Source organism: Musa acuminata, chromosome BXJ3-8, assembly GCF_036884655.1.
Source record: "Musa acuminata AAA Group cultivar baxijiao chromosome BXJ3-8, Cavendish_Baxijiao_AAA, whole genome shotgun sequence".
NCBI lineage: Eukaryota > Viridiplantae > Streptophyta > Magnoliopsida > Zingiberales > Musaceae > Musa > Musa acuminata.
In genome coordinates, this window is record NC_088356.1 from 34,428,856 (window position 1) to 34,450,808 (window position 21,953).

Here is a 21,953-nt window from a genome sequence, read left to right on the forward strand (position 1 = left end):
TTGGTATATTATTATTATTATTATTAGGTGTAGCCCTCCCCGGTTCGACGAAAAATAGCCTGAATTGCCTGTTTCCATTCACGGGCAGCCATTGCTCTCCACGTCCGTCTCCATTTGTTGGTTGTGGCCGTCACTTCTCACTCTCGGTCTCTCCCTCTCCTCTCTTTAAACCCCACTGCGACCGATGCTGCCCTCTCAAACCCACCGCTCGCTCGCCGCCCGACCCCAGCCCTCCCTCGTCTTCTCCTCCTCTTCCCATATCCGTCTCCGCTCTCCTTGCCTTAACCTTAACTCTTCCCCTCTCCCCTTCCCTTCCCTCCACATTTATTCCGGTTCCTTCCTGAGGCCTGCATCCGTGCAGAAGAGAAGCCCGATCGCTGCTTCTTGTTCCATCCCAAGAACAGATCCGGCGAAGCGGATGTCAGTGACGGCGGAAATGGAGCGGTTCGCGGAGGTGGCCAACACGGTCGCCGACGCCGCAGGCGAGGTGCTGCGCAAGTACTTCCGCCAGAGTTTCGAGATCATCGACAAGGAGGATCTCAGTACGTATGTCCACCGTCTCCTAAGATTACTGATTTCGTATTACTTTTCATTTTCTTTCTCACCTGTTTTGGTTGTTCGTTGTAAACGAATGGTTCTTCGTAGGCCCGGTGACGATTGCCGATAGGGAAGCGGAGGAGTCCATGGTTTCGATCATATCGGAGAGTTTTCCTTTGCATGCTGTGTAAGATTAGTTAGTCGCCTCTTTTCTTGGGTGTTGTTTAGCTTCGGTTGAGGGGGAAAAGGAGTTTCTTGATGTGGGAAATGTTTTGGTGTAGTTATGGCGAGGAGAATGGTTGGAGGTGTAAGGAGAAGTCTGCTGATTATGTTTGGGTTCTGGACCCAATTGATGGCACAAAAAGCTTCATTACGGGTGATTTCTTTGATCTTGAATAGTAAATCTTCAATTCAAGAAATATGAGAAAACTTGAGAGTGTTTGAGCTGATGCGTCTGTGTTGTTATGATTTGCAGGGAAACCTTTGTTTGGTACTCTTATTGCCCTTCTGCACAAAGGGAAACCAGTATGACTGATACATGCATCATAAGTTATTTGTTTGTTTTAATATACTAGGTTCCATTTTACAATGTATTGATAGGCTATATTATGTGGTCATATGTTATTAAAATGGTGAAAACTTCTTTCAGTATACTGAACCAAAAGAGAGGTGAATTGAATATTTTATTTTATTTCCTTTTTCTAGTTATCATAACTTCTGCATACATAGATAAGGTCCTGAAAAATTATTGTACTCCTGCTTGCTCAAACAATCTATTTAAGTCCACCAACCAAACTAATTTCAGTAACAGATGGTTGGGTCAAATAAGTTAGTGAGCATCTAGTCTGTTACATTTCAACTTTTTCTTGTAAGTCCATACCAATTAAGTTGTATGACCTATGGATTATTGAGAAGGTTGATATTTCTGCAGATTTTCAATTAGAACATATCCTTTTGGAAATTATATGCTGATAGTTGAGTTAGTGCTCAATAAGTAGTGGATTGTGTGAGTTTATTGTAATGGGCTATGAACAGAAAGTGACCAAAACTGAACAGATATAGGGTTATCATGCTATTTTCCTATCAGTAGACAAGCAATGTCTGTTGTTCAAATAGACAAAAGAGAATAATGTACATGACGGAGAAGATAAATGAGCGGGCATTGAGTATCAGACACCGTCAGAGAGTGGAGAAGATAAGAAGTGGTCTTTTGCCAAATTGTACTAAATAACACTTTGTTTGTAAGATAACAGGAAACATAAAAAGTATACTACACATTGTTTTTTATTTTTGAAGTATGGAATTTCATTGAAAATTAGAGAACTTAGTTGGAGGGTTGGATGATCTACAAGCATCGTCCACTTTACAAAAAGTGGAGAACTCAGAGGTTCTCCCAAAAAGCGAGCTGGTGAGCTTTGCAATTGATAGCTCTAGGGATATAGGAAAAACATGAAACTTGCAGATGGTTTAAAAAAAGCTTAACATCATATATAATTTCACAAAGAAACCAAGGGGTTTCCTGTGAGTGAGCATTAGTTTAGACTTTAGACCCATAGGTGGTTCCATTGTTGGGCTTCCTCATGTTTTAGAGCTTCAAAAAAGGGCATAGCCTCAGCTATCGTTGAGTTGTGCATTGTAGGAAGAGCATCCTACAACAATAGTTCCAGTAAGAGGGGAAATGAAGATGAAGCCATACTTGCAAGAGAATCGGGAGAGGTGAAAGAACCATCACAATATAAAATGTAGTCAAAATTTCCTTCCCTAGTGGATTCATAGAGATCATAGTTCTACTCCCCTCGGGATCAGGATCACCTTGATAAATCTCATTCATGAGGGCTAGTCGCCTTGAATACTAAGAATGGAGGTTTGACATGATTGTGGAATTTGACCTTATTTCTATTGAGCCAAGGAGACCAAATCCCATAGTAGATGAGTCTAAGGATCTCTGTTGGAGTGGTAATTGCTATAGTTGTCCCTTTCCCTGAGCTAAGTACTTATGAACCAAGGGCCAAAGTGTTGGAAAACCTTGGGGAGATCACATGTGCAGTGGAAAGTATAAAAACAAAAATTGGTTTCCCAAAATAATCTAATCGAATCGTTGTGTGAAGATATGGAGCGTAAAACTTATGAAACCGAAAACTGCATAAAGTGGTTGAGACGTTTTCACCTTGGGGAACACGTATGTCTCCTAAGATTGTAGATCCTTGTTTGACGGAGCTCTCGCAAACTCCTCTCTAGCAGTGATCCATACGACGAATGCCATAACGACACAGCTCGCACGGCTCGTTCTTTCCTCGTGATTGTACACCACCACGTAGCAGCGCACAATTAGGGATCAGTTTGTCTTGTTATCCTCTCGCACTAGAGAGGGGGTAGTCGGCTAGAGGAAGAAGGGGGGAGGAGATGAGGAGGTTGGCGACAATAGGGGTCTAGCCTATGACCCTTTTAGTCGCAACTTATATTTATAAAGAGCCTCCTTTAACTAACCCTAATGGATCCCTCTTATTGGGTATTGGATCTCTATCCAATTACCCCTGTCTTAATGGATATTGGATGCCCATCCAATAACCATTCTAAGCTCTATTAGGTCTCTCCCAAGGATTTATTAAAATAGGGGCTTAGTGGATATCCCATACTTGATCCTTTATTCGTTGCTTTGTCCACCATATGTGTGACCCTTTAGGCTCAATGCTAAGCTGGCCGTGAGTTGCACCTATCAGAACTCTTTTTGACTCAGAACTCTTTCTGACTCAGTGAATTATTATTCCTATAATGATTCACTCAACTTATCGACTATGGACGTACTAGACCACTACGCCAAAGTCTCTAAATGATATAGGGGAATCTAATCCATTGGATCTGTCTGCCCTCAGTTACCTTGTATCTATAGTCCTTCATCTATCTAATATCCCAGAATCCGTAAACCAGACATGGTGTTGTCAGGCCTATAGAATCCATCCGAGTCTCACTCTAAACAGATTCTCTTGGATAACTCTTTCTATCAATATAAATCTCACGCTTATCGGATTCATCGCGATCCGATTGGCCCTGACCAGGGATTTGCCGGAGTGAGAACACACAGGATATTCCTCTCATAATATCGAGAGTGGATGATCCTCTATTGGCACCCAATTACCTTCGTAAGGTTGGTTACAATTCCTAGTGACCATCTGTACTAGATCCGGAACTTTTATACCTGTAAGTCTAGTATAAAAGAATATAGTACTTAAACAAGACAACCTTGGTATCTCAAGTCTAAGGAACAGATACACAACTATGATTACAAAATTACTGTCTGACGATGAGATATCGTTAACTAATTAGCATTCCGTAAGTGGATCATTTAGTGAACTCATTCTCTAATGAGCACTTGTACTATATCCCTAGTGTCCCCATATAAGCAACTATGAGACCAGTTGCCTCAATCATATGGATGAGTATATAGTATACCGGTTTGTCCAGTTATCTTGATGTCCTTCTCGAGTAACTTATGATTAGGAATATTTAGGATATGTGTTTAAATGTAAATTGGTCTCATTATCATGATCTCATCATAATCCAATTCCCATTATATAGATCCAAAAACATCATAATATATATTCATAATATAATATAAAGAGAGAAAATATAATAATAATAATAATCAAAAGAGATTGTGTAGTGTATCACATGTGCCATCACTCATGTGATTGACTTGCAGGGCACCTGTAACTATCAATGTCCCACTTGACCTAAAGCCAATCACCTTGATCCCCATCAGGTTCCGGTGACGCTCGAAAATAATATGAGACAATAGTTTTGTTAGTGGATCTACAATGTTATTTTTGGATGAAACTCTTTCCACTGTTATATTACCATGGGCTACGATTTCTTTGATCAAGTGGAACCTTCTCAGAACGTGCTTGGACTTCTGATGAGACTTGGGTTCCTTTGTTTGAGCAATCGCCCCATTGTTATCGCAATATAAGGGAATCGACTCGTTACCCGGCACAACTCCTAGATCTACGATGAACTTATTTATCTAGATTGCCTTATTTGCTGCTTCTATCGTAGTAATATACTCCGCCTCAGTGGTCGAGTCAGTAGTAGTGTCTTGCTTAAAACTCTTCCAGTTTACTACTCATCCATTTAGGGTGAACACATACCCTGAGTTTGACTTACTGTTATCGACATCGGATTGGAAACTTGAGTCTATATAGCCCTCAACCTTGATGTTACCTCCTCCGTATATCAGTAATAGATCCTTAGTTCTTCTCAAGTACTTAAGGATATACTTTACTGCCTTCCAGTGTTCCAAACTTGGATCTGCTTGATACCTGCTTGTAACACTTAGAGCGTGCGCTATATTATGCTTGATACATAACATACATAATAGATCTTATCGCAGAGGCATAGAATATCCTATTTATGTCTGCCCTTTCTACAGGAGTCTTTAAGGACATACTCCTAGTATGTGATATTTCATATCTCATTGTTATGAGTTATCTCTTGAAATTTTTCATGCCAAACCTTTTGACAATGGTATCTATGCACCTGGACTAGGACAAGCCAAGCATCCTCTTGAATCTATCAATATAGATCCGAATCCCTAAAATGTAGGATGCTTCCCTTAAGTCCTTCATGGAGAAGTGTCGAGATAACCAAGCCTTAATTGTTGAGAGCATTCATATATTATTATTCCCAATGATTAGGATGTTATTTACATATAACACCAAGAAGATGATAGTGCTCCTATTTACCTTCCTGTACATATAAGTTTCTTCTTTATTCTTAATGAAGTTATAAGATCTAATTGCCTCATCAAATTTTATGTTCCAATTTCGGGAAGCTTTCTTTAGTCCATAGATGGACTTGAGCAATCTGCATACCTTATTTGAACTTTCCACATGAATCTTTCAGGTTGTATTATATATACCTCCTCATCGATGTTGCCATTGAAGAACATAATTTTCATGTCCATCTGCCAGATCTCATAATCAAAGTATGCTGTAATGACTAACAAAATTCGGATGGATTTCAGCATGGCCATGGGCGAGCAGGTTTCATCATAGGCAACACGTTGCTTTTGACGATACTCTTTAGCCACTAGCCTTGCTCTATAGGTCTCTACCTATCCATCTACTTCGATCTTCTTCCTGAAGATCCACTTGCAATCAATGGGTATAATATCCTCAGGTGCATCAATTAGGTTCTAAACCTATTTGGAGTACATGAAATTCCTCTCGAAATTCATGGCCTCTTGCTATTTCTTGGAGTCTACGCTTATAATAGCCTCTTCATAGGTTTCGGGATCGATATCCTCAATGTCATCATCGTTGATATGTCCAGCAGATCTTTCAGGAGGGTTGGACACTCTACCGAACCTACGCAAAGTTGAAACTTGTGTGCTAAGTACTTGAACAGACTCGTCATGCGGAATGACGATTGAGCTAGGTTCTCAAATCTTGCTCAACTTTATCACTCTCCCACAGTTTCCACTAAGAATGCGTTCCTTCTCAAGGAACACTGCCTTCTTGGCAACAAAGATCTTTTGGTTCTTGGGGTGATATAAGTAATACCTACAAGTCTCCTTGGGGTATCCCACGAATTTGCATCGTTTCATCATTGATTTCAACTTATTGGGGTTGTGTCTTCTAACGTGGGTAGGGTAGCTCCAAATCTTAACAACCTTAAGATTGCGCTTCTTTCTTTTCTATATCTCATATGGTGTAGACACTACCGCTTTAGATGGAACTTTGTTCAAAAGGTAAGTTGCGAATTTTAGAGCGTAGCCCTAGAAAGAGACGGGTAGGTCGGCAAAACTCATCATGGATCGCACCATGTCCACCAGCGTGCGGTTCCTTCTTTCCGATATACCATTGAGCTGTGGTATATAAGGAGGGGTCCATTGGGATATGATCACATGGTCTTTGAGGAACTGGGTGAACTTTGTACTCAAGTATTCTCCTCCTAGATTTGATCGAAGAGTCTTGATACTCTTTCCAGTCTGGTTTTCTACCTTATTCTTGTATTCCTTAAATTTCTCGAAGGCTTTAGACTTGTACTTCATTAAGTATACATGTCTATACCTAGAGAAATCATCAATGAATGTAATGAGATATAAATAACTACCTATGGCCTGAGTTGACATAAGACCATATACATCAGTATGCATGAGTCATAGCAACTCAATGGCTCTCTCTCTAATTCTACTAAATGGAAAGTTGGTCAATTTCCCTTAAAGGTAAGACTCGTATGTTGCATATGATTTATAATCAAATGGATCTAAGTATCCATCCTTTAATAACCTTTGAATTCTTCCCTCGTGGATATGACCTAGCCTACAATGCCACAAGTATGCATCATTCACCTCATCTCGCTTCCTCTTAGACACACCAACATTCATGACATGTGGAATAACATCTAACATAAATAAACCATTATTTAATGTTCCTCTATTGATGATCTCATCATTTAAAATTAGTAAACAATCATTGTTCTCGAAAACTAATTTATATCAACTATTTGTCAAACAAGAAATAAAAATAATGTTTTTGATGATCGAAAGAACGAAATAACATGTATTTAATGCAAGAATGACTCCACCAGGCAATTGTAGGGTAACCTTGCCAACGACAACAACAGCAACCTTTGCACCATTCCCCATCCTGAGATCCACCTCCCCTCTCGTTAATCTCTTAGCCCTTGCTAGAACTTGCAACAAATTGCAGATATGAGATGCACTGTCGCTATCCAATACCCATGCATTATCATAACTTTCTGATAAATAGAGATCAATCATGAATATACCTAAAGTTTCTCCAAACTTCTGTTTTGCCTTTTCTGTAAGGTACTTCTTACAGTTCCTCTTATAGTGCTCGTCTTTATTGTAGTGGAAGCACTATCCTTTATCCTTTGCCGGGTCCTTTTTAACAACCTTTGCCCTTGCTCTTCTTAAGAAGCTTCTCTACCTTCCTTTTCTTTCTGGTCTCACTAACATAGAGAATTGGCTTCTCTTTCTTGATAGTGCTCTTAGCCTTCCTCAACATATTGAGGAGCTCAAGGAGAGTCATCTCAAGCTTGTTTAAGTTAAAATTTATTATGAATTATGAAAAGGAATCCAGAAGGGACTGAAGTATAAGATATACACATGGGTTATCCTCTAGGACCATTCCTAGACCCGTGAGCTTCTCAATCTACTCAATCATCTTAAGGACATGATTTTAAACCGATGTCCCCTCAGTCATCTTTGCACCGAAGAAACTTTTGGATATCTCATATCGTTGAGTCCTTTCTTGTTCCTCAAACAATTTTCAGAGATGGAGGATGGATCCGACATCCATCTTTTCATACTGCCTCTATAACTCGGGAGTCATAGAACCCAACATATAATACTGAGCAAAAGTGGAATCATCTATATGCTTCACGTAGCGAGCATTCTCATCCTTATTTTCCCCTTTCGCATACACGGGTACAAATGTGTCAAGGACATACGTAATTTTCTCCGTCATGAAAACAATTCTGAGGTTGCGGGGCCAATCCGTATAGTTTGGACCAGTGAAACGGTTGACATCTAGTATGCCATGTAAGGGATTTGCAAGCAACATATTTCTAAAAAGTAAAGATGTAGTAGAAAATAAATAACATGCAGATTTTAGATTTTGCGAAGAACAATTAAGACATGACCTTTTATCTTAATCTACTCCTATTATTTTCTCTCAAAACACACGACACCCTTCGACATGTGAATCGGAAATCTCCGACGGATTTCTATTAAGGATCGGGATCTAGTTGGCATCTTAGTATGACCTTGAGGGACTCGACCAATCATACTAAGTCCAAAATATAGGCAACTCTTGCTGATCAACCAATCACACTAAGTCTAAAATCCCATCCTATTCGGCCTCCAAACCATCATGACCTCGAGTGACTCGATCGACCATGATGTTCGGTTAAGTCAGCACCATCATTACAAGATGAGTTTGATTTGATGATATGCTCTCGAGGGACTTGACCAAGCATACCATGCCCTCAGGTCACTGGTGACATCTTTGTGTCGTAGGCAAGATCTCAAATCCCAATATAGGTGAGTCTTGAGGGATTTGACTAACTCAGCGCATATCGAAAAATGATTTTTACCTATAATGATGAAAGGCCGTGTGGATCAATTTAATCGCCTCACTTTTACCGACTTAATATTATTATTGTTGGAGTTTTTTTTTATTTAATATGGTCTTGTAGTTAAATATGATGCGTCACATATATATATTTAATATATATTTACATCACATGTAAATATAAGTATATATATAAATATAAATATATATATATGTATATATATATATATATGTATATATATATATATATATATAAATATGTATATGTATACATATATATATGTATATATATATATACAAAAACACCTAGTAGGTGTAAAAATAAACATATATCACATATAGGCATCCACACTATATGATTATGTACCAGAACCTAGTCTGATAAGGCCTGAGCCAAAAGGTATAATCATGTACAAAATCTCTATGTGTATCTCAGCGAGCGCATCTCGATGCTCGGTGATCATCCATCTCATCCTCATCGGTCCTGTCGGCACCTCGGCGTATCTGCAAGCCCGATGATCTCCATGTCCTCCTGGGTCCCGTTGGCACCTCCACACTCCCATTGCGTCGTTTCGTGCAATTACAACTTAATTATAGGTACGCAGGCCTAAAAATGTACATATCGCATAAATGAGAAACCTTAATCTTATCAAGGGGAGGTACAACACTAAGGGAGATAGAAATACATGTTGGATATAATGAGAGAGAGAGGGAGGCTTGTAAGCCCCAATAATAATCACATACACGCATACACATCATCTCAAATGGCTCATAATCATCTGTCCACATCATACATCACATGTATATGTATATATATAGGACTAACTAGGTAATTAATTAATTAAATTAATTAATTAATTAATTAAATTAATTAATTAATTAAATTAATCCATAATTCAATTTGAGAAACCTTGCCATATCCACATTGCAGGGTACCCCAAGCGGTCAGGAAACCATGGCCGCCAAGTACCCCTGATCGGCCAGGAAACCTTGGTTGCTAGGGTTGCCCTTGCGGTCAGGAATCCTTAGCCGCAAGGCTAGCTGCTCTCGGCTTTGTAGCCTTTGGCTAGGCCGAGAGTTGCAAGTATTGCTCTCGGCCAATGTTGTAGGGCTACAACAATTGTTGCCCTTTTTCCTAGTTTTCTGTCAATTGTTTTGATGATAAACAACTAGCCGACAGAACCTTTCAGCCCCCATAACATATGCTATACAAATCTAGGATCGATAACAAACGCAACTACTTTACGCAAAAAACCGATTCTACACGATTCATCATAGCATACAATTAGAAAACCAATCATCGCACGAGCAACCTAGCTCTGATACCACTATTGGGAAACCTTGGGGAGCATCACATGCGTGACGGAAAGTAAAATAAAAACTGATTTCCCAAAACAATCTTATTGAATCATCGTGCGAAGATGAGGAGCATAAAACTTGTGAAACTGAAAATTGCATAAAGTGGTTGAGACGTTCTCATCTAGGGGAACTTGTATATCCCTTAAGATTGCAGATCCTAGTTCGTAGATGAAGGAGCTCTCACAAACTCCTCTCTAGCGATGATCCACACGATGAACGCAGCAACGACATACCTACTCGCGCAGTATGTTCTTTCCTTGCGATCGCGCACCACCACGTAGTAGCACACGAGGGATCGGTCCCTCTTGCTGTCCTCTTGGACTAGAGAGGGGGTAGTCAACTGGAGGAAGAAGGGGCAAGAAGATGAGGAGGTTGGCGGCAATAGGGGTCTAGCCTATGACCCTTTTAGTCCCAACTCCTATTTATAGAGACTCTCCTTTAATTAACCCTAATGGATCCCTCTTATTAGGTATTGAATCTCTATTCAATTACCCCTGGCTTAATGGATATTGGATCCGTATCCAATAACCATTCTATGCTATATTGGATTTCTCTCAAGGATCTATTAAAACAGGGGCTTACTGGATATTCTATACCCGATCCTGCATTCGTTGTATTGTCCACCATATGTGTATAATCCTCTAGGCCTAATACCGAGCTGGTCCTGAGTTGCACCTATTAGAACTCTTTTTTATTCAGAAATCTTTCTGACTCGGTGAATTATTATCTCTATAATGATTTACTCAACTCATCGACTATGGACGTACTAGGCCACTACGCCATAGTCCCCAAATGATACAAGGGGATCTAATCCGTTGGACCTATTTGCCCTCAGTTACCGTGTATCTATAGTCCCTCATCCATCTAATATCTCAGAATCCGTATACCGGGCATGGTGCTATCAGGACTATGTGGAATCCATCCGAGTCTCACTTTAATCGGATTCTCTCGGAGAACTCTCTCAATCCGAATCTCATGCTTATCGGATTCATCACGATCCGATTAACCCTGGCTAGGTATTTGCCTGAGTGAAAACATCGGGATATTCCTCTCATGATACCGAGAGTGGATGATCCTCTATCGGCACCCAATTGCCTTCGTAAGGTTGGCTACCATTCCCAACAGTGATTTCAATAGGCGCTCGGGCGCTGGCTAGGTGCTCGAGTGATGGCTTAGGCGCTCGAGCGAGGCGAGGCCCGAGCGCCTCGCTTCATTTCCAAGCAGCGCGCTTCAAAGAGGTGTCGCCTGGGCGCTCGCCTAAGCTTAAGCGTCGGGCGCTTCGGGCGAGCGCCTGAGTTAAATTAGGCGCCTCGCCCGAGCGCCTCGCTTCATTTCCAAGCAGTGCACTTTAAAGAGGCGTCGCCTAGGCGCTCGCCTAAGCTCAAGCGCGGGTGCCTCGGGCGAGCGCCTGAGTTAAATTAGGCGGTCGAACCAGCGTTTTAGGTCTGGTTCGGTCTCCGATGCTTTAATTGGTTCAATCGAACCAACTAAAGCACCGATATCAGCCTTCCTCTCACGACTTCCCAACCTTAACCGTGCTCGCTGCTCCCGCTCTCGTTGTCGTTGCTCGCTGCTACCGTTGTCGTTGCCATTGTTGCCGCTCGTCGCTCTCGCTGCCGTTGCTCGCTGCTCGCTGCTACCACTGCCGCTGCCGTTGCTCGCTTCTACCGCTGTTGTTGCTCCCGCTCCCGCTGCTCACTGCTACCGTTGCTGTTGCCACTATCGTCGCTCGTCGCTCTCGCTCCCGCTGCCGTTGCCACTGTCGTCGCTCGTCGCTCTCGCTCCTACTGCCGCTGCTACCGCTGCCACTGCCGTCGCTCGCCGCTCCCACTGCTCTCAGTCAGCAACCTCGATCTTCCTCTTACTCACACTCTTCTTACTTTGTATATCGTTAACAGTATATTAACAGTATACTACTAACTGTATACTAGTAATAGTATTTTTATTTATTAGATTAATAATATATTATTTTGATTTTAATACTGTTAATTTTTATTTATTTGAAATTATTGTTATTGTTTTGAATTTTGAGACTTTTTGTTAATGTGATATTGTAATTTTACAAGATTTTCTTAATTTAATATCATATTTTTATTTAAATAATTATATTTATTAATTATATTATATATTTTTATATTTTAGCGTCTTTCTTTGCTCGGGCGAGCGCTAAGCGCTTTGGTCGTTTTTGGACCTTGGTGCCAAAAAGTGCATAGCGCTTTTTAAATCACTGATTCCCAATGACAGTCTGTACTAGATCCGAAATTTCCAGACTTGTAAGTCCGGTATCAGAGAATGAAGTACTCAAACAAGACATCCTTGATGTCTCAAGTCTAAGGACCAAATACACAATTGGGACTACGGAATCAGTTTGACGATGTGGTATTATTAACTAACCAGCATTCTGTAAGCGGATCATTCAGTGAACTCATTCTCCAATGAGTACCTGTACTATATCCCTAGTGTCCTCATACAAACAGCTATGAGATTAGTTGTCTCCATCATATGAATGTGTATATAGCACACCTGTCTGTCTAGTTACCTCGATGCCCCTCTTGAGTAACCTATTATCAGAAATATTTAGGATCCGTGTTTAAAGGTGAATTGGTCTCATTATCATGATCCAATGGCATCACAATATATATTCATCACATAATATAAAGTGAGAAAATACAATAATAATAATAACTAAAAGAGATTGTGCAGCGTATCACACGTGCTATCACTCACGTGATTGACTTGCAAGGCACTTGTATAAAGAATTTAAAACGAAGACCAACTGTACATCGAAGCAGATTCCAAAAGGTAATAGCGAAAGTGCATTCACGGAATATGTGCATGGATGAGTCAACATGGAGCAGTGGAGATTACATACAAAACAACTATCTAATTTGTGATGGTAAAGATAAGCAAATAAATTAAATGTTGGAAGATGATTCCAGGATAATTTCAAAAGAAAAAGTTTGGCCTTTGGTGAAATAGAAAGTTATCATGTTGCTTTCCAGCCCTATCAAACCTCAACCCAAGAGTCTGATTTAATATACTGACTGTTGGTAGAGAGAGAGCCCAAATGATTGGTCTTCTAAATCCATATGTCATCATCAGGGCACCTAAGAATATGAATTTTAAGAATCATTTCAAACAAGGAGGAATGAAAAAGATGCTCGAGGATAGAAACATATTAAGAGTTAGCAATCAGAAACTTGAAAACAACACAAAAATTAGAGATTTCCCCCACATTAATCAAGGTAGGTCAGAAACTAAGATGAATGTTATCGATCCATAAATCATTCCAAATGTTGGTATTAGTACCATTGCTAATCATCTTCCTAAATCCTCCTTTAATACTCTTGGTAAGATTGTTGATATTGCACCTAGACCAAGAAAGATTATTAGGAGAAGGGTTAATCCAAGGGTGAAGATCCCCATATTTAGCTTGAAGGATGCCAACCTAGAGAGAATCAAACTTATTAAGGATCGACAGAATCCACTTGGCATAAATTGACTCCTTGATTGTAACAAGATCACGTAAACCTAGACCCTCATAGTATTTGTGTTTAGAAATAGTGTCCCAACTAATAAACATCATATGAGAAGCGGAGGAGTTCGTATTTCAGAAAAAAATTCCTAGTAACGCGGATCATATGGTTAAATATGGAATCAAATATGCTGTAATTGACGAGATGAGTCAGAATAGAGTTAAATACAAAGGTAATAAAAACCATCCACCTAGCCTGAGAAATAAGACCCTTGTACCATCCTTGGACATGGGAGAGGGTCTTATCCATAGGGATATTTTGATAGTTTTGTGGGAGGTGACCAAGAGAAAGGAAGGAGCCAAGGTATTTCATAAGCCAATGCCTTGCCGTAATACCCAAAGAGTTACGAGTATTTGGAGGCAAGGGACACGTGCTTAGGGAAGTAAATGTTATATTTGTGCAAAGTGACTTTCGGACTAATAAGATTTTGGAAGATATCGAGGGCCTTAAGGATGTTGACACAAGATTGTGAATTAGCACAAAAAGCTAAAAGTAGGTTGTCAACAAACACTAAATATGACAAATGCACCCTCTTGAGATTAAAAGGAGTAATAAGCTTTTGAGCTCCAAAAGATGTGAGTAAAGAGAAGAGGATCTGTTGTGCAAAAATAAATAGACAAGGGGAAAAGGGGTCCCTTTGTAAATAGGGGGAAGTTTGTAAGGAGTGCTTTGTGAATAGCTTCTTAGGAGAGGGGGTCAAATTCCTTTCTTATATCTAGCTTCAGGAGGATAAGAGGAGATTGACCTTTGGATTTTAGAAAGTGTATGAACTAGTTTGTCGACTATAAGGATGTTATTATGAATAGTCCTTAACAACAACAACAAAGTCGTAAGTCTCAACTATTTGGGGTCGGCTACATGGATCCTTTGTCGCTATTGAGATCTGTAAAACGTCATATGTTTAGTTAAGTTCAGAGTGCTTAAATCTTTGTTTATAGTTTCTATTAAAGTCTCTTTAGGTCTTCCTCTATCTTTTTTCGTATCATTAACATTAATTATTTCACCTCTTCTGATTATCGTATGTAGAGATCTCTTCAGCATATGCTCATACTATCTTAAATGATTTTCTCTCATCTTATCTTATATCGAATCAATACCTAGTTGTTCACGGATAAAAATATTTTTTATCCTATATTTGATTAGTAACTCCACGCATCCATTTCAACATTCTTATCTCGACAACATAAACTTTTTGTATTTTTTTTTCTTAACTACCTAACACTCAGACCCATAAAGCATTATTGGTCTCATAATTGTTTTATAAATTTTTTTTTATTTCAAAGATATTCGATAATCACACAAGACTGTTGCCACTCATCATTTTAACCATCTTGCTTTTATTCTATGAATAATATCTTTATCGATCTCTCAATCTTATTGAATAATTGATCCAAATTGTGAATAGTCCTATCTTAGACAAAAGCAGATTGCTCAAGACTGATAAGATTTTGAAGGAAGTTTTGATCCGGTTGGCAAGAACCTTAGATAGGAGTTTATAAACCACATCACAAAGAGCAATGGGTCTAAAGTCTTTGACCACTTGAAGGCTATAGGTCTAAGGTCCTTGACCACGTAGGGGTTGTCTTTCTTAGGAATAAAGACAAAAAGAGTTTTTCCTCAATTGGGGGAGATGCCTGGAGGTGTGGAAAGCAGATAAGGAATGGGACACTTGAGAACATCCTAGAAATGTCGATGTAATTCAACATTGAAGCAGTTGTGGCCAGGATTCTTTCCAAAACCCATTTGGAGATGTGTGAAATCTCGGCGGAGACTTAAAAGAGGTAAAAGAAGGTAGCTGAGTTAGGTTTGGGCATAAGGACTTATGTTAAATAAATTACCTATATTGTTATATTTGTTGAATATATTATTACTAAAGAGAGGGAACAATGATAGTTTTATCTTCAACTGTATGCATACAGAAACCAATTTCTGCAAATTATTCTTGAAGGTTTTGTTCCACATCATTCTAATCTTTTAAATTCTTTGAAGGTATCTAATCATTTCGTGGTACAAGTGTCAGAGTCTAGTAATTCAACAACTGACTTTAACTTTAAGGAGCTATGTAAAGAATTGTAAAATTTGAAGTGCCCTGATTGGTAGTTGCAATTTTTGAAGAGGTGAATAGGATATATGCAGGGATATATCAGCAAATTTTCATTTATTTATTAAACAATTTACTCGAATAAGTCCCATTTCTCGTTGGCTGCTTGAGGAACACCTTATAAATGTGGCTTTAATACAATGTCTATTTTACTTGTAAGCAAATCAACATATCTCTGTTGCATGCCAATGCATTTTCTATATAATTTCTATACAGACTTTTCTCACATTTATATTATCAAGTTTGTGACGAATGAACATGGAATAACTTATATTTGTTGTTATTACGTACTTATTGTAGGTCTCTGTTTTGTTTCCACACACTGAATTACTTTTCATCTTTATTTTTCATTCAGATTATTGGCATCATTGATCAACCTGTCTTAAGAGAAAGATGGGTTGGGATTGATGGGAGAACAACAACAATGAATGGACGGGAAGTTTCAACACGTGATTGTAACAAACTTTCACAAGCTTACTTGTATGGGTTCTTTTCTTTGATAGAATATTAGTTGAATCACAGTGATTTTACATTCAGTTGTGTGAAATTTATGGGTTTTCTACCTTGATATGAAAATATTTTGTCATTATATTATTTCTTTTCTCAGGTATACAACAAGTCCACATCTCTTTAGCGGCGATGCTGAAAAAGCTTTCTGTCGTGTAAGAGATAAGGTGAGCAATGCGAATTGGTCATGTACTGTATTTTTTGCTTGATTTTTCAGTGGATAAGAAAAATATTAAATGTGTCAAAGTCCATGTGACGCACACTTATTGATACTTGCTCATTTCCTCTTTGTTTATATATTTTAATTCTAGGTCAAAGTTCCACTGTATGGTTGCGATTGTTATGCTTATGCTCTTCTGGCTTCTGGATATGTTGATCTTGTAATTGAGTCTGGGCTAAAGGTGAGATATCTAGTCCGAATAACTCTCTTAGGATGACCTTAATATCAGTTCAGCTTTTTCCACTGGGTAGTCTATTTGCTTCAATATTTAATAGTGCACAACCTTGGTTTACTGTTTCCATTTATACTGCTAGGCCCATTTTTTTCTTGGGTATTCAAGATTCGACTTGTCATATACTCATCAGTCATAAGCCATTATGGTAATACCGTCTTGGTGTCCCAAGTCATGCTTAATCGAAGTTATGTCACAATCTAAAACAATAGACTTAACTGGCTTAGAACATTGGTGGAACTTTACCACATGGTTTGAAATGGTTAAGCTCAGTATTACCAGATCTATCTAGTCTTAGAAACCAACTCAACCCATCATCCACTTTTAATGTAGTACCGATTGGGGTACTACAAGCTTGGTCCTCTTTTGGACTTGAGGTCTCTGTCAATCCTGATGTGATCAATGTGGACTAGTAATCATGACATAGTGAAGCAGAATCTCGTTACCCCTATCTGGATGACAGGATGGATTCTGTATTCCAACTTGAACTCCTGAAACAAATGGAGTGTTTTCATCCTATAACATTGTGGTATTGGGGTTCATAACTTCCAGTCACTTTAGCATTAGAAAGTAAATGAAAACATATATATCTAATGTCATTTTCAAGAATATATCTTTCAACTGCCTGTTGCTCATGTAAAATCTTACTGCTTGACAGCCCTATGACTTTCTCTCGTTGGTACCTGTAATAGAAGGTGCTGGGGGATCAATAACTGATTGGAAAGGACATATGCTTTACTGGAAGGTCTCCCCCGAGTCACGTCCAACAAGTATGGCTCTTTTGCTGTTGTGCTGTTTCATCTCGTTCCTGTGACACAATTGTGTATTTTATTCTTGTTTGTGGTGAACCCATAACTTTTCTGATACAATTACTAGTCTTGGTACCTTCCATCCAAGCAATTCAAATCCAAGTAGTGTGTTTAGGGAACTAGAACTTTTCATATTCTTATGCATCTCTGACATTTTCAGCTTGTTTTGTTTCCAATTAATAAACAAATGATGCTGTAACTTCATTTCAGGTTTTAACGTTGTAGCAGCAGGGGACCCTAAGGTCCACAGACAGGCTTTGGAAGAGCTACACTGGCAGTAAGGCTCATGGCTGCTAAATCTGAAGAATTGTTTATTGGCTTAGGACATACTTAAGTCATTTGAAAGGTATTTAGGATAAAGGGCAATCGGGATCAGTATGGAGATCGCATTTGTTACTTGCTATGCTTATGGTAACAAATTCTTTTAACTCTGTTTGCTACATCCGACTGTGTTACAGCTTATGCAAATAAAGTGGAAGCAATTTTTGAGGGAGCCGTAGTAACATACGGTCAACTAACCCATGGAAACATTATAAATGACTTCATTTGTACTTCTCTTCGTTCTTCTTTCCTCTCTTTTACTACTATTTAAGATTCCTTTTCTTCTTCATCCTCTTCTTTCTATTGTTCCTCTTTTTCCTCTTGTTTTTCTTCCTCATCTTTTTCTTCTACTCATTCTCTGTTTTTCATATTTCTTCTCCACTTTATCATCTTCTTAATCTTTTTCATTTTATTCTTACTCTTCTTTTTCGTATTCTTCTTACTTTTCTCACTTTCTACCTTTATTCGTCTTCTTTCTCTGAGCTGTCGTAGTTGATCTAATAGTTCGATTTGCACTTGCAAATCCAAATGCAATGTTTTGTAAATGTGTTTGTTCGTCGTCTGTAAACCCAACTGATATGTTTGCTTGCGGTACTGCCTACGGCTAAATCATGTCTGCGTGAGGCTTTGCAAAAGCTGGCTGCAAGTTGTAATGTTAAATGCAATAGTCTCGTTAAACCTATCTTTATATAATTGACACTATATAAAATATCTTTATTTTGAACTTACTGGGCTGAAATCGAGCTCCTAAGTTGCTTATGGATTTTTTGATCAATAAGTACAAAATCAAAATTGATTTAAGGGGTTTTTGTCAAATGCATATCTTATAGAAATGGAGGACCTAAGATGTGAGATAAAAATGCCCTAAAATGACATATAAGGCCTTGGGACTTGGGCCAAAGTTAGTGATCCCACTTACTCTTGAGAAAAGTTGGCACCAACTTGAGAAGATCTCTATCAAGTTACCAAGGAAGTCTGACCGAGACCCTAGGGGGCTCGGACATCCCTTAAACTTGGAATATTCAACATCTTCAAAAGTATTACCCATGAAGAAAAACCCAATTCAATAATATAGTAACTTACATGCTTTGTAAATAAAATAAAACTGGTTTTCATAAAAAAAAAAAAAAAGCTTCTATATTATGCTCATTAGTTCGTTACATTAAAAAGATCCATCGATTAAAGAGGAAAAGAAAAAAACTAATAAGGAGCGTAAAGGCCAAGCCTAATCTCAATACTTACTCAATCTTGACCTCAACCATGTCACCATCCTCTGACGACGGCGAAGGGGAGAGATTGGAAGAAAGAGGTTGGATTAGCTTGATTCCTATTGCAGCAATAGCTATGACCCGCAATGCATAAATCTCGACGTCAGCGAGATTGGTGGGTTGGGCGGCATCCTCGATCTCAATAGGTGCGATAGTAGGAGGATCCACCAGAGCTCCTTTGGCCCCTTTTAACAGCTTTGTCACCTTCAAGGTTTGGAGGAACGCCCTCGGGATTAGCTACCTCGGTGCCCTCCTCGAGAAGCTATCCCTCAACTTCCTTATGGTCACTTATATTCCTTATGGTCATCGAGTCCATTGGATTCAATGAAGACAAACTCCTCATTAGTGGGCCACTTGCTATTGTAGCTTTCTAAGAGCTTGAGGCCAAGGTGGTCATAAAACGTTTGAGATATCACAAGCTGATACCTAAAGTGCCAGACATTAAATGAGACTTGGGTTAGACCCTTCTCAAACCTTTTAGATACCTTCTATTTGGTGACCCTTATCGCCTCATACTCTAACTTTCGCTCTTCCTCAATCCTAAGTTGCCCCATCACCCACTCCACTGCTTGCTACAAGTTGACATTCTTGATGCAGAGAATCACCATCTCCTCGTTTGACTTTAATTGTCCCTTGTTGAGCTAAAGGCAATTGGCTCTCACTTTGTTGACAGTTCGAAGCATCAAATGTAGTTGATTGGCCAGATTTGTTGACTGATGATTCTTTATTGCCAGCTCTCTCTCCACGTCCATTGTTTGCACTCAGAGCATCTCGGCTTTGTCAACAAAGCAATTCGTCTTCGTAGCCCTCATTACGAAGTCATCCCTTTCTCTCATTACTCAAGCTAGGGTAGTTGAGGAATCCTTGACCTGATTCAAGAGAGTCAATGACAGAAGTTGTCCTTGCAAAGCAGAACCCATTGTTAGGGTGATAAAGAACCATAAAGGTCATATGCATCACTAGCGCTTACCATAACAAAGGAATTGTGAGCATCACTGATGAGGTTGTCGGTCTACCTCATGGACACCCCTTTGATTAGACTCAAGAGGACCATGTCACAATTTTAGGCAGCTACCTCTCAAGGAATCTCCCAAACTTGATCGGCATCTATCGCTGACCAAGTCACACTAAGTGGGAAGAGGGGGGGGGGTGGGGGGGGGGGGGGGGAGTGAGGGGGTGAATTAGTGCTTACGATAAAATTAAATTCTCATTTGATAAAAATCGATCGGAAAGATGCTTGACTTGAAAGCATGTTCGTAAGGTAGTGAAAATAATAAGTAAATCAATTTGCAATATAAATGAAAAGCATAAAAAAAATTATAAATCGAGTTTTATAGTAGTTCGGTCGTCGTGACCTGCATCTACTCTCGATTCCTCTTCGCTCGAGGCCAACGGCTTCCACTACTGATCTTCTTTCAATGGGCAAAGATCAACTACCCTTTTATACATCTTTCTACTTTTCATAGGTTCAAGAGAGAACCTTTACACTTCTCTCTTTTACACTTAGACATCATTTCTCCCTTTAGAAGAACTTCTAAATACTAGGAAGAGGTGACTCTATACTAAATGATTTATAACTTTTTCACAAGAATTCTTTCCCCCTTTTTCAACTCAATTTCATGTTTTTCCATATAGGAATGGCCGGGGTATTTATAGACCTAAAATAACTTCAAAAATGGAGCAAAAAAAGTCTCATCTCGGGTTTCCCGAGTCCTAGCGGTACCATCGCTTGTGCTGAGTGGTACTACCACCTGTAGCACTGACACTAGGTGGTACCACCGCTAAGACTGGCGATATCATTGCCTGACATAATCTGGAAGACTATGTACCACCCAATCTGGCGGTACTACTGCCTAACATAGTCTTGGAGACTGTGTCTTGGAGATTGAGCCTATGCCACCGCTTGACTTTTGGCTCACTGAATGAGCTTTTTCTTAGCCCAAAATAGCCCCAACATAGGCTCAATTGGCCTCTAATTGAGTTTACTTAATTACATTTTAAACCAACCTAATTAGAACTAAAACTACTTCGATCTAGACAATTATTATAAAGCATTAATCACATATTGTCCGATATGTCATTGATTCATTCGACGCTTCGTTTGACCCTTCGGTGCATTGTTCTCTCCTTTGGTGTATTGCCCAATCGGCATGTTGCCTTCTAACAATATCTGATCTCCTTGGCACAATGTTCGATCTTCTTGGCCCGATGCCTGAACTCATACCATGAAGCCTTCTACCGATATGTCAACCGATCCTCCGGCTCAACGTCCAATCTTCTGACATGTTCCACTTCAGCCCAACATTAATTCTTCCTATTTTAATTATCTCTTCATGATCGAAGCTAGTCCTGCGTCACTTAAATGCACATTAGATCATAACTTTATTAATTTGTTTCATCATCAAAATCTAAAATTCAATAATCACCAGGTCGACCAAGGGAAATCCCTCCCTCCTCTTGAGCCAAGCGGTGACAACTTCGCACTAGAGGGAGCCTTGGTCAATGGGACAATGTCATATGTATTGATCAGGGACGCTTCCCCTAGACACAGGGATGGGGTGATGTTGATTGGTCGACTAAATACATCAAAATTTGTAAATGAAATGAATTAAATTTGTAAATGAAGTGAATTAAAATAGAAAAGTAGAAAAGAAAGATTTATTTTTCTATTTTCCGTATGGGTTGCCCGGGACTCGAACCCGGAACTAGTCGGATGGAGTAGATAATTTTTCCTTGTTACAATAGAGGAAAAAATCCCTCCCCAAACCGTGCTTGCATTTTTCATTGCACACGACTTTCCCTATGTATACATATAAAAAACATCCCGAGAAAAAAGAAGAAAGTATAAGAATTTTGACTACTCAGTTGATTCAACCACTACACTACTTACATGAGCATTTCAGAATGAGCATGAGCATTTCAGAATGAGAATTCGTGAATATTTTTTTCTCTTGATCTCTATATCTA

At 39.2% G+C, this 21,953-nt stretch overlaps 1 protein-coding gene across 1 annotated transcript; it reads left to right on the forward strand.

Annotated features, from left to right (window-relative positions):
- Positions 1–71: 71 nt before the first annotated feature.
- On the forward strand, positions 72–17,886 carry LOC135645598 (bifunctional phosphatase IMPL2, chloroplastic-like). The gene is made up of 9 exons (XM_065164138.1): positions 72–542; positions 646–724; positions 819–913; positions 1,013–1,062; positions 15,985–16,109; positions 16,237–16,303; positions 16,448–16,537; positions 17,247–17,358; positions 17,608–17,886. The coding sequence occupies exons 1-9, from the start codon at positions 185–187 to the stop codon at positions 17,676–17,678; spliced, it is 1,047 nt and encodes a 348-aa protein (XP_065020210.1). The 5' UTR covers positions 72–184; the 3' UTR covers positions 17,679–17,886.
- Positions 17,887–21,953: the final 4,067 nt, after the last annotated feature.

Bases quoted from the DNA above. Each gene is read 5' to 3' on its own strand.
- LOC135645598 (XM_065164138.1), top strand. From the start codon at position 185: ATGCTGCCCTCTCAAACCCACCGCTCGCTCGCCGCCCGACCCCAGCCC. The intron at 914-1,012 runs GTGATTTCTTTG...TATGATTTGCAG, and splicing joins CACAAAAAGCTTCATTACGG to GGAAACCTTTGTTTGGTACT. The intron at 16,110-16,236 runs GTATGGGTTCTT...TTCTTTTCTCAG, and splicing joins AAACTTTCACAAGCTTACTT to GTATACAACAAGTCCACATC.